The sequence below is a fragment of the Falco peregrinus genome, chromosome 11 (genome assembly GCF_023634155.1).
Source record: "Falco peregrinus isolate bFalPer1 chromosome 11, bFalPer1.pri, whole genome shotgun sequence".
Taxonomy (NCBI): Eukaryota; Metazoa; Chordata; class Aves; order Falconiformes; family Falconidae; genus Falco; species Falco peregrinus.
In genome coordinates this window covers 17,509,854-17,522,563 of record NC_073731.1, presented here as the reverse complement: position 1 = coordinate 17,522,563, position 12,710 = coordinate 17,509,854, and the positions used below count along the sequence as shown (strand labels likewise).

At 45.1% G+C, this 12,710-nt stretch overlaps 1 protein-coding gene across 1 annotated transcript in view; it reads left to right on the top strand.

The window, feature by feature from the left end:
• Positions 1-936: 936 nt before the first annotated feature.
• Positions 937-12,710, top strand: part of PRKCE (protein kinase C epsilon) — a 293,743-nt gene continuing 281,969 nt past the window's right edge. The window contains exon 1 of the mRNA XM_005238684.3: positions 937-2,109. Within this exon, the coding sequence (XP_005238741.1) occupies positions 1,762-2,109 (348 nt within the window). The 5' untranslated portion in view covers positions 937-1,761. The remainder of the gene's footprint in view (positions 2,110-12,710) is intronic.

Genomic DNA, 12,710 nt, shown 5'->3' with positions numbered 1-12,710 from the left:
GGGCGGCCGCGGGCCGGGCCGGGCGGGGCGGGCCCCGGGAGGCCGCTTCCCCTGGCGGCGGCCGGCACTTCCCGGCGCTCGCACACCGCGGGGAAACTCTTCCTCCGGCCCGGCCCCCGCTGACGTAGCGGTGTCTCTGCCGCCGCGGCGGCGGCCGGCGGGCGGGGCCGCGGGGGGGCGGCTGTTGGCCGCGGCTGCTGGCGGCGCGGGCCGGGGCTCGGCGCTGTCAGGCGGCGGTGGCGGGGCAGGGAAGCGGCGGGACCCGCCGCCCGTCAGGCGTGGGCCGGGGCGCGGTAGGGCCGTCCCGGGGGCGGCGCCGTTGCGGGGCGCGGAGCGGAAAGCCCTGCGGGAAGGGGCGGCCGCCGGCCCCGCCGCGCCAGAAGCGCCCGGCGTGGTGGAAGCGGCCGCGGCGGTGGCGCCGCCCGGCGGCCAGGGGCAGCAGCGCCGCGACCGACCACGTTAATAAAAGCGGGGGGCGCTTCGCGGCCGGGGAGGGGGTGCCCGGGGGGCGTTTTCAGCGCGCTCCGTTCCCCGCTTTACCCTGGGAGGAGGTAGGCGGCGGGGAAGGGGGGTGCGAGGCCCAGGCCCCCGCGGCGAGGAGGGCCGCCCGGCGGGTGCGGAGGGGCAGCGACCCCCGGCGCCGTGTCCCGGCCGGCCGCGGCTCCGTGCTCCCCCCCCCCTCCCCCCCAGCCGGCACAAAACTTTCTGCGGGCGCGCGCGCGCTCGCCGGCTCACACGCGCCCAGAGGCGCGCAGGGGCGCGCGCAGCCGGGGCTGCCGCCGCACACTCGCCCCACACACACTCGCACACGCACGCACACACACACACTGACGTCTTTTGCGCATTTCCTGCGCTGGAGCGAGCGGCGGAGCGGCACCGGCAGGCGGGCTGGGCTGGGGCTGCGCGGCGCGGCGCGGCGCGGAGGGAGGCGGCCGGCGGGCGGGAGGCGGGCGGGGGGCGGCCGGCGGGAGGCGGGAGGCGGCGGCGGCTCTGCCCATCGCCAGGGCGGCGGCCGCCCAGCCGGAGCCCGCCGAGACCCGCGCGGCCCGCTCCGCTGCCGGCGCCCCCCATGCGCGGGGGTCGCGCCGCTGGGTCCTCGGCCTCGGCGGCGGAGCAGGAGGCGGCGGCGCAGGACGGGCGGCTGCGGGCGGCGGCGCGGATGGACGGCGCCCGGGTGGATGTTTGCTGAGCGCAGGCTGTGCGGTCGGCAGGGCCGGTGGGTCGGCCGGCGTTGCTGATCGGTGCCGCGGGCTGTGCGTGTGTGTGTACGCGTGTGCGCGTATTGTTGTGCGGCGCACGGGCGGGACTGGCGTGTGCGGGAGCCTGGGACCGCGGCTCTGCCGCCGCTGCCAAGCCTGATCCAGGATTATGGTCTGGGCGAAGGGAGAGGGCTCTTGCTCGCCCCGGGGGCTGGTTATGCTCGGGTGTTGATCGCATTCGGGGGTTTCTGCAGCCGCGGCCGCCTCCCCCTCCCCGGCGGCCCCCCTCCCTTGCTTTCCGTTAGAAACACGGGCAAGAAAATAAATGTATTCACTGGGTGTCGCAAGAGCAAAGGCTAAATAATCCAAGGTAACAGCAGCAGCAAGGCGAAGAGCCCCGCACCGTATCCTGCTCCCCCACTCCCAGACCTGCCCTCCTATTTATTGGCGAGACCTCCCTCCCTCCGGCCCTCCCTCCCTCCTTCCCTCCCTCCTTCCCTCCCTCTCGGTGCGAGTGCGACGGGCGAGTGTTTAATCCCGGGAAAAGTGCAGCCATCCAGCCATGGTGGTTTTCAATGGCTTGCTGAAAATCAAGATCTGCGAGGCAGTGAATCTGAAACCCACGGCGTGGTCTCTGAGGCATGCGGTGGGTCCCAGGCCGCAGACCTTTTTGCTGGACCCTTACATAGCCCTCAATGTGGACGACTCCAGGATTGGGCAGACCTCAACCAAGCAGAAGACCAACAGTCCTGCTTGGAATGATGAATTTGTCACCGACGTCTGTAACGGCAGGAAGATAGAGATGGCTGTTTTCCACGATGCCCCCATCGGGTACGACGATTTTGTAGCTAACTGCACTATACAGTTTGAGGACTTGCTGCAGAACGGGAGCCGCCACTTCGAGGACTGGGTGAGTGTTCGCGCTGTAGGTGCATACACGTAACATATGATTTTCCGTGGCATGGGTCCGGGTGCAACATCTGTCTTGCAGAGCTAGGTTGCCAAGGGCATGTAATGGCCCTGAAGGCTTTTCATTATTTCCACACTTTGTTACACTGAGATAGTCATGGTTACTCTACATGTAATGCATGTGGTCTACGGGCAAGGGAGGAAAGAAAAATATGCTGAATCTAAGTCAGAGATGTATAATTACCACTTCAGTTTCTGAAATTATGTTACATAAATACAAGTCTGGTTATCTTGCTGTGTTTGAAAACCCCCAACCAAATGCATCTGTACAGACCGTTACTGCAGAACTCGGATCTGGCACATAGACCGAATTTATCATTTCAGTGTGAACGCTCTTGGTCAGCCTGGCAATGACGAGCCTCAAAAATCCAGACCTGACCTCTGATAATGAGACGCTTCGGTGTCTTCGTGTCACTTGAAAGCTCACTGCATCAACACTGATGCTCCTCCTTCCTTCCCCCAGCTGATCTACACCTTTATGCATAGAGCTAACAAAATGCTTCTTCAGATGCTCGAAACTGATAAAAGGGTCCTGGTGGATTTTGGCCCTAACCAGACAAATTCTGTCACCCATATACACAACATGTCTAACAGCTTCTGCAGTGTCTTAAAGACCCAGAGGCTAATGTGCCTCAGTGGGAAAAAAAAACAAAAAACCAACAAAAAACCCTGGAAAAGCCTTGGTCTGACAACCTTGGGTACTATGATTTAACACAGTAACATCAAACAAACAAAAAAAAGCCCTGCAGGAAACGTGAATACGCACATTTTGCATTTCTGCAGTTAAGCAGTTAAATGGTATATCCTCTAAATAAGATGTATAATATGACAATAGTAGCTGTCTTCTGATTTTAAATGCGCCCTGCTCGACCACCCATTTGAAATGTGTATGCTCATCTTTTTGAGTATTTACCTGTTCTGGTCAAGGATACTAGTCAGGGCAATATTTCTTTGGCAAACAGACAAAGAAACCAGGACCAACGTAAAAATAGCAAGAGTTAATAGCTCTGAGTTTCATGTATTCTGTGGGGCTTCTTTACTTAATGCAGTGGTATAAAGACATGTCAGAATGATGGAGAGGTGTGAAAGAATTAGGCTCTATTTATGCTGATTAGGAGCTGAATAACTTTACTGTTAAAACTTTTATGTTTACAACTTTAAAATATTTTTCACTTCTGCTACATATGTCACATTGTGATAATTAGGATCTAGATTATTCTGATGCTCTATAAAAGCTGCACATCAGTAAGCTGGGATGGTAAAGCTGGGTGATAGGCAGAGGAAAAATAGCCAAATCTGGAAAAGACAAATGCAGCGGTATTGCAGATGTCTTTTACCTGGATTGAATGATAATCAAGTTGTGGCTCTCCCAATATCAAGGGGTGTGTGCATGTGTTTCATCTTTGAGACCGATGGGAGGAGGACATAATCACAAATATCTAGTGAAAGAATAATAATTTTGTATGTTCTTTTTGTGTGTGGTACGTATTGTGAGTTTGTCACCAAATCTGGAAGGTTGCAGATGCCAAGTTTGAATTTTGGTGGTGCTGGTTGTGCTGGGATACATCCTGGCTCTGATTTTTAAGGTGAACTCAAAACGTCTGGTCCCTAGGTAAATAGTGGAATTTAACAGATTGAGGCCTATTGTAAACAAGATCTGGGAGGATCTACATAACTGAATCAGATAAATGCTGTGTTTTATTGCACCAGGATTCATTGCTGTCCAGCATTCACTGGGTGGGAAGAGATGAGGGACTGATTACGCATGTTGTCTGTGGATGTGACAGAATTGGGGACATGGCAGCAGATCATAACTGGTCATCTCAATATAATGCAGCTTCTGAAGCATTGCTTACCTCGTTTTGTGCTGTTAAATACTCATAGTTTGGATTGTGTTTGTGCAGTGCATATAATACACAGTGAACACCACCCTCCCTGGGTTGCAGTTAGAATTGATGGGGAAGCAAGTATTTATAGGATTACGCTCTAACCTTTCCAAAATCTTCCCATTTACTGACCGTGTCACTGTAATTGTAAAATCGAGTGTCTTTATTGCATTGTTAATAGGTGGGAACCTTTGGAGAACTGGCTCCTAGAAAATTGCAGGTTTTTTGTCTGATTTCACCGAGTTAAAATAAGGCCTGTGGCCATGATATCTCTGTAGAGTCCATAGTGAAGTAAATAGATTTATTGGTATCTTCATCAGTGTCTGGAGTCTATATTAAAACCTGAAAAAGAGAAGTCATCTGTGAAATGAATGGGTTTCACAGTGCAAGGAAAATGCACGTGGCCTAAACCAGTGTTAGACTAAGATCTGCTGGTATGATACAGTCAGTTTCTTCTGTTTAATAAAAGGACTAACTCCTTCATTTCACTCTTGGCATTTAAAGCAGATAGTTTTGTAGTACTCCTTCCTAACTTTATAACAAGCAAATTAAAAGCAGCAATCACAGGAACCCATTTCTCCTTACTGCCTGAAATACCCAGTAAGTGCAACCTAAGAAACACTCCTGGAGACCATAAAGTCTTTTTTTGTGCCATTCTGAGGGTTTCTCTGTAGGCAGTCAAAAGTTTGAACTGGGTACCACATACTTGTTGAGTGTGTTCCGTGTAATTGTGCTGCTGCCCCTCTTCACCTCCAGGATGATGCAACAGTTCTTGCAGGACCGGACTGTCACTATTTAAATAGGTTTGAGAAAATGCTTGTGTGCTGAGAATGCCTCTTGTCAATATATTAATTACTTTAATGCTTTCCATCTCGTATAATTCTGCACATATTTTTATAAGGAAATTTCAATATTTGTTTTATAATTTCTGCACTAGGGTCAAGGTTACATTACTTATACTGTAATGTATTTCTAGGTTGTTGTCAGCAGTCCAAAATGCAAAAGAGACTTGCAAAGAAATAATGTTTTGGTTTTTTCCCCTAAAAAGAAAAGGTTTCTTTCTTTAGCCAGCTCACCTACTTTGATTGATTTTTGCCATTGTGCAAATCCTTCTATTTCTTCTAAGAGATGAGTTTTTAAGGAAAATATTGGGTATTTTTCTCACTGTTAAGCCTGTGCTATATACTGATGCCATGGTTACAGTGGAAACACTAATGATAAACAAGTACCAAGCTTGAAATCATGATAGCGTCTATTGTATTAGGACAAGTCAGACAAATATGCAAAATCCTGGTTCCTTTTATCTACAGAGTATTCAGCAATTGCAAAAATGATTTCTAACCTTATGATATGTGTAGTCCTTGAATATATATATTTAAAAAAAAATCAAAGTTGAGGCCTAAAACAGTGGTTCAGATTTTACTGAAGGAAGCTTTTAAATAAAACGTATACTTTTTTCTTTATTTTTGAAGATCAACAAAAAAATATTTGTTTGGGTTTCTAAAAAAGGTATAGTGACAATTAAAAAGATGGCTGCTTTTCCAGTGGTGCATCAATACAGACATAGCACAGTGAAAGTGTCAGTTTTGCAGATTCTTTTTAGTCATGGCTACACTGCAGTTTTAAAGAGAGCTTTGGATTTATGACATTAGAGGCTTTTCTGTAAGCACATAAAATGTTACACAGAACGGCACAGAGTATTCCTGAGGATGTTGGTGAACTTACACATTGAAAAATATGAAATACAGAACAATGAACAACCTGCGAGTTCTGAGTGAAAAATAAACTAATAATATGAAAGCTGTCGCTATATTTTTGAGTTAGGTAATTCAGGGAATAATGAAGTATGTCTTTAGCTTTCTGACATGTGGCGTACATAAATGTTGCACTTGAGCTGGTAATGCAGCTACATTTTAGAATAGAGTAGAATTGAGATCTGAAAGGAAAATTCCACTGATATTTAGCCTTGTGGTTTCACCCCTGTGAATTAGCACGATCAATGTTTATGTGTTTGGATGATTGGTAGTGTGGGTTCTGAGTTCAAGTCCACTTTCCAGAGTTGAGGAAAGATGAAATCAGTGTGATTGGACCTATGCCAAACCTTCCATCTGAGGGTCTTAGCCATTAGCCTGGCTGTATACGAGAAAACCTATTGAGTCGTCCTGAGAATCCTGCAGGCTGAGTAGTGGAACTCACTAAATCAGTCAGGACATCACAACGTTTAGCAAGGAAAGCCTCTATTTCCACTGAAAATATTTTACAGCTGTAATTAGGTTAATGAAACAAGTTTAATTTTCTGCTGTCTTGAAAAAGTCCCTAATGCTGTCAGGGAAAAAATAAAACGCAGATTTCAGTGAGCTTTTCTTTGTTGGTCCCAAATATCTTCTGTACCAATTTTTTTCTCTTCAGTGCTGCTTCTCCAGATCCAAATTTAAAACATTATACCTTTTTAAAAGCATCCTTTCATATTTCCATTTTATCAATATGAAATTAGTCATGCAACTGTGCCACCATTGCATGAAGCAGGTTTGTTACAAGTTAATGTAATATCTCAAGATCAAGTTGATGATGAGTTAGGGGAAATGGCGTGGGGAAGAAGTACACTCTTTTACATCCTTGTTAACTGCCGAGTTATGCATTTTTATGTCATGCTTATAATGTAATATTGAAGAATTTTTCCTATTGGAAAGACTAGGTCTTTGAGTTGCAGTCCATACAGTTAGACACATAGGTTAATGGAGCTCTGAATGTCACCCCAAAGGCAACAGCAGGGGAGGGATTACAACATTTTTGCGTCCTTGGTCCCATAAGCTGTCCATGGATGTGAGAAATAAAACTGTCTCCTTCCAGCACCTCTAGTCAGAATTAACTGGAAAGACTTCTTAGGTGCTTATCGGAGTTTTTCTGTTTTGGTTTGGTTTTTTGTTTGTTTGGTTGGTTTTTTTAAAGTGCCATTTCTGTTGCTGAAATGGGAACTCCTTTCAGTCAGCAGTTGATCTGTTGTAGCTGGTAGACAGTGGAATTGTCATCATTTTAGTGCAGGTCACTGCATGTTGACCTCTGCTTGTGCCATACACTGCAGAAGGTTGGCGTTAGGCTAGCAGAGTGTCACTGTGGGGTATTTCTATTTTTGCCTTCTGGCTGAACTTGTCAATGCTGATGGCATTGAAAGGCCTAGGATTTTGCTTGTGAAGGCTTTATGTCTCAACTAAACTGTAGTTCATGGGCTGCTGAAAAGCGTTATCAGAAGAATATTTGTTGAAATGAGAAGAAAGTTGCTGTCCTGTTTGACAGGTTTCTGCATGGCAAAGCTGTCACTGAGCAGCGCCTGTCGGGTTTGGGGGGCAGGGGTGAGGGAGCTACAGGGGATCAGCAGGGTTTCACAGGGACTAAGCCTGATTGTGAGGTTGAGCAGTTGTCAAGAGATCGCAGGTTTTGGAGAGTGATTTGTGCAGGTGGGGGTCTTCCTTGTCTTCTCCCCCAGCCTGTCTCCCTCCTGTGCCTTCTCTTTTTCCCTCTCTGCTGGGGATGTGGTGCAGTCACCACGCAGCTCACCCACTATCTCGTACCAATCCCTTTCTACAGCTGCGTAAATCTACTCCTACTCCCTGCTAGAAATGTTCTTTCCTAACAGCTCCTGCTTACCTGCAGTTCTACCCAGCCTGCTGAGAAGCAATAGAGGGGGGAAAAAGCTGCTTCTGTGGTTGCAGCTGCAGGGAGAGAGAAGGGGCAAAGTGGGGACAGGAAGAGATGAGGCATGGCGAGAATCCTGGAGGAGGGTAACGAATAGTTGCTGCTGCCCCACATGCTCCAGCTGCCCTTTTGGGAACAGCAGAAGGCTGCACATGTAGGAGATATGGATGAGCTGGCATAGGCAAATTGACTAGTTGAAGGCCGTATGTTGCTCACTGACCTGTTTTCCTTTGTTTGGTGTTTTTTGTGTTGTTTTTTTTTCCCTACTTTGCTTACTGTATAGCTTTTGAAGTCTCAGTTCAGATGTGAAAAAAAAAAATTGCTCAGGGCATGAAAAGCATGTAGTAGAGCAGGCATTTCACTTGGCACTGAATTATCATACACGTAGGTCAGGATTTGATCCCATGACTGATCAGAACCTGGTCCTGTTGTTGCTAATACCAATACTGATAAAAAGTTCCACATGGTGAAAGTAATTCTAATGAACTCTGTAGAAAGTTATTTGTTAGAACAAAGTTACCAGTTACAGACATCAGTTTATAGGTGTTAATTCAAAGCTGGACTTTAAGAAATGTCCAAGTGTGGTGAAAATGATTCCTACGTGTCCTTCTTGTGTTAGTTTTCAGGCAGTGCATATAATTATTCCAGCTCAGGTGGTTCCACAGACACTGCAGAACTTCACAGTTGTGAGTAAACCGCTGGGTTCACTGGATTTCACGCAGATGTGCTTCAATTCTTTCCTCAACAGAGTCCTGTGTTCCAGGTTTTCCAAGGGAAAACTGAGAATAAATAACATTTAAGAACATCCTTTACTTTTATTTTACTCTTACTGATTTATTATTCTTCTGCAAATCTTACACATGCAGACCTGCTTTCTACTGTCCTCAGCCATCAAAACTAAATCTGCCCTCCCCATCCAGAATTCTTTAAATACTGCCCAAATGAGGATTTGATTTAAGTTGGAATTGTAGGACTTGGCATCTAAGTGTGATTAGTTTTCACTCCCTAACTACACTTCTATTTAAATGAACATTTTGGGGGTTTGAAGGGAGGCTGTGAATGCAATTTGTAAAAAAAAAAAAAAAAATAGGGGTGAGAGCCTTTCTGCTTGGAATTGGCTGGTAGAATTCAGTTCTGCTTTACCCTGTATTGTCTTAATCTCCTTTCCCTCACCCCAGTTATCAGACTGTAAGAGGAAGGCATCTACAGTTCATGGTAAGAGAGGTTTTGGAAACAATAGGGTATGCAAGTAATGGGAAGTCTGTGGTCAGGGAGTAGTGAGAAGAGACTTTCCCTCCATCCACATGGAAAGGTAGGGCTGGAACTATCTGGATATGGAATAAGATCAGAAGTCCAAAGACAGCTTGGAAAACTGCCGGTTCTGGGGAGAGGAAAGCAAACAAACTCTTTTGTCAAGCTAGACAGGGCACGGTCTGAACGGGCATATTTTAAATGCCCTTTTGAGTCATTGACATTGTAGCAGTTATAGGCGTTGCTACCATTTGGGGGCAAAGTGGTCATTACAGAACGCTGACAGAGTTTTAATTTTGCATTTTTAAGCAACTGCTTTCCTATTTGGCAGGCAGTAATTAGAAGATTTAAAAAGTATATTCGGCAATATTAACATGAAACTGCAACTGTAAAGCTAATAAATAATTCTAGAGATTGGGTAACTTTCATGGCAGTTATGTACTTTGCCCTATATTTTAGTAAGGTGAAATGCAAATGAAGATGATGTAAGAACATCTGCAGAATTATTTTCTGCTCTGATCATTATTCACAGTCAGTAGCTTGAATTACTAGTAAAGTTGATTTCTGAGTGTCTTCTTGCTTACATTCCTCTTAAGAGTTAAAAAATCTTGAATTATCATTGCTGTGATTTAACAGAAGTTACAGAAGCCAAGATTTCATTTATTTCTGAATAGCACAGCTAAAAAACCTAGCGATATTGGCATGCACCCATTAAATATAACAGGAGTTTTAACATTTATTTTATTGGAAGCAGAGTTAGAGAAACACTACAAAGTTCTAAGAGATTTTCCCCCACTGAACTCTGTAGGGCTTGAGTTGTTCAAGAACAGAAGTAAAGACAGACCATTGCTTTTAGAATTAAAAAAGGTGAAGTTTGATTCCATTGGAGGCTTGCAGGCAGCCATGTCTGCCTTATATCAGCTAACTTAAGCTGATTTAATTGTTCCAGACGATAGAATCATTTTGGTTGCTTCTGGTGTCCCGCTGGGCAATTTCATCACAGACGGGAGCAAAAAAGCGTGAATAATGGCTAGATGTTACCAAATAAATTTCACGTCTGCGTTGTTTAAACAGCGAGCCCCCATTGTATCTCTGTATCTTAAATGAAGAGTAGGTAAACTTAATACTTAGGGTTTCCAACTTAGTATCTTTCAGTACTTTACAGTATAAATATGTAACAAGCCATTTATCGTGGGGGACCAGGGTCTCATGCATTTTAGAACTCTTCATTCTTCAGTAGGTTGGCTGTTTTAATGTAATTGAAAAATACATGGCTCTGTCAATGGTAATGTTTATAAGTATCTTTACATTGTGACGTGGTAGCAATGAAGCAGATGTAATGGTGGTGGAGACAAGAAGGGAAGGCTGATGTTTACTCTGCAGAGGTGATGAGGAGATGGTTGGAATTGCTTTGCTTTGTTTCACAGAGTAAGAGCCAGCAAGGCAGTAGTGTGTTCTCCTTCCTTGTTTTCTTTCACTTTCCTCTTTATCATCTGCTCTGTCTTCATGCTGCCAATTCTCAATCTTTCTTTATCTGTGCTGGCTTCAAGATGCTCAAGAAATGATAGGGTGACCTTTACAGGATTGCATAAGATTTTGATTTTGGCAATGCTAGCAGGCTACATGAATGAAATGCCCTGCAATAGGTCTCTGTACAGAGACCTATTGCAGGTACAAATTTCTTGCTGGGACCAGTTTACTCTTTGCATAAATAAGTCTTTGTGGTGTCTGTTAACTTCCCTTTATTTCAAGGTGAGATTGGTCCATGGTCTTTGAAAATGATGTCTGAGAATGCGTTGGAAAAGGAAGTGCTAAAGGTCACTTGTGCTGTGTCCGCTTTGTTCTCACGTGGTTCTAGTTGGATTTATTGAGAAATCTTTTTTTTTGTTTGTTTGAGTTTCCTTGCTTTTTCCTTCCTTGTAACACCATAGTTCCTTGGCACCTCTTGAACATCTGACCTCATCATGGCTCATTTCTCCTTAGTCCCACTGCTATCACCTTGTCCTTAAGTCCTGGCTCTGTGTTTTAACTTTCCCTTTATTGTTCTTGTTTTTACTTCCAATATATTCATATTGCTGTCATTCTCATCACTCCAGCTCCTTCCTTCTTCTTGTCACTGTGGTGGACCAGTGAGCTCCTTGTGTCAGTAGGACTCAGAAGCATCTTCGGTATCTGAAGCTGTATGGGATTTGCCCAGTCACTGTCATCCAGTCCGTGTCCCCACCGTGCTTCTCAGCAAGCAGCAGGGAGCTGACTGATCAGACAGGGGCAATTGACTGCAGTCAGAAGATGCACTGAGTTTGCAGTTAGTTGTGCTGTAGAAGTGGTTGAAGGAAGAGGTGTGATATGGTAGCTTTGAACTTCAAGCAAAATGCTCTGGTTTTAGCAGTCAGTGGGATGTTGAAGGAATGTGATCTGTCCCTGAAAACTGGACTCTCCCAAGCGATGTAAAATTTTAGTTTGTACTGACTGTTGGGATTTTCAGGGACTCCTAATCACAGAAAAGACCTAGTATTGTTTGGTATTTTTATTTTATATAAAGTGAAATTATGGTTATGGTCTTCAAAAATTACAGGCCAAGCACAAGTCAAAAAATGCAGATGAGGAAGCCAAAAGAAGTAGTAGGAAAATGCTTACCAGTGTGAAAGGTTGTAGCAGTAGCTTAGCAGCAGCCTATCAGTTCAGCTTTGCTTGGTGCCCCTAACTTGAAGTCTGAACGGAAGAGGCAATAGTGGAGATTTTGCTGGAGGTATTTGGAGATCCTGATGCTTTCCATGATGTGGTGTTCCTGTTCAAGGAATTGACAGGGTTAGAAGGATAGCCCTCTAGTCCATGGTTCCCAAATTTCTAGTTATTTCTAAGTATCCCATATAGCTTTAAGAATGTTTGGGATCACCCACTTTTAGGGAACTGTACAGGATTGTTCTGTATAATTTCATTAAAGCTGGCATTAACTGTATTGTTGCATTTGAGCTTTTTTCTTTATCATTAGCTGGGTTAGAGCACTACCAGTACAATAATCAGATGCAGACACAATATATAGGGTTAATCTTATGCCCTAATGTCATTGAGCTGAGATAAGCTTTGTTAAGTTTTATTCCACACCTTTACTCTTTGTGCCAGCAAGTTCTCAGAGCCATGTCTAGGCTCTGAGGGGAGCAAAGAAGGATTTTATTAACCTCTTGTACTGATTTTGTAAAAGTGTTACCCATTGTATCAGAAGCAGGTGAGAGTGCTTTTCACCTAAAGAGCAAAACCTTGTAGCTCTTTCTGATGACCTTTATGCAATACTTTCTTAATATATATTATATATATAATATATATATAGTGAAATCCATTACTTTAGAAATAATATTGGTTTAGTGGTCATATTTAGGAGGTAGCTTTGCATGTGCATTTTTATAAGGCCATGTAAAAGGTTTTAAAATACAAATTCAGCTAAACTGATTTGTAACAGTTCTGTGATGCATTAGCAGCCCAGCACTGTGACCTACACGGGTTCCTGTGTTCTCTTTAGGTGCTCTTGCTTTGCCATTTCACACGTGTTCTTTGTGTCCGCTTTGCCCATATGTTGCAAGATGCCTTGTGTAGGGGGTCTCACATTACCTTCTTGTATATATAATTTAATAGGACTGTGAGATCCTGATCCTTTTTCTGAAGGCATTTACTGTAGGACAGGAGTATGGTATAAAAAAATAGATCAGGCACAGTT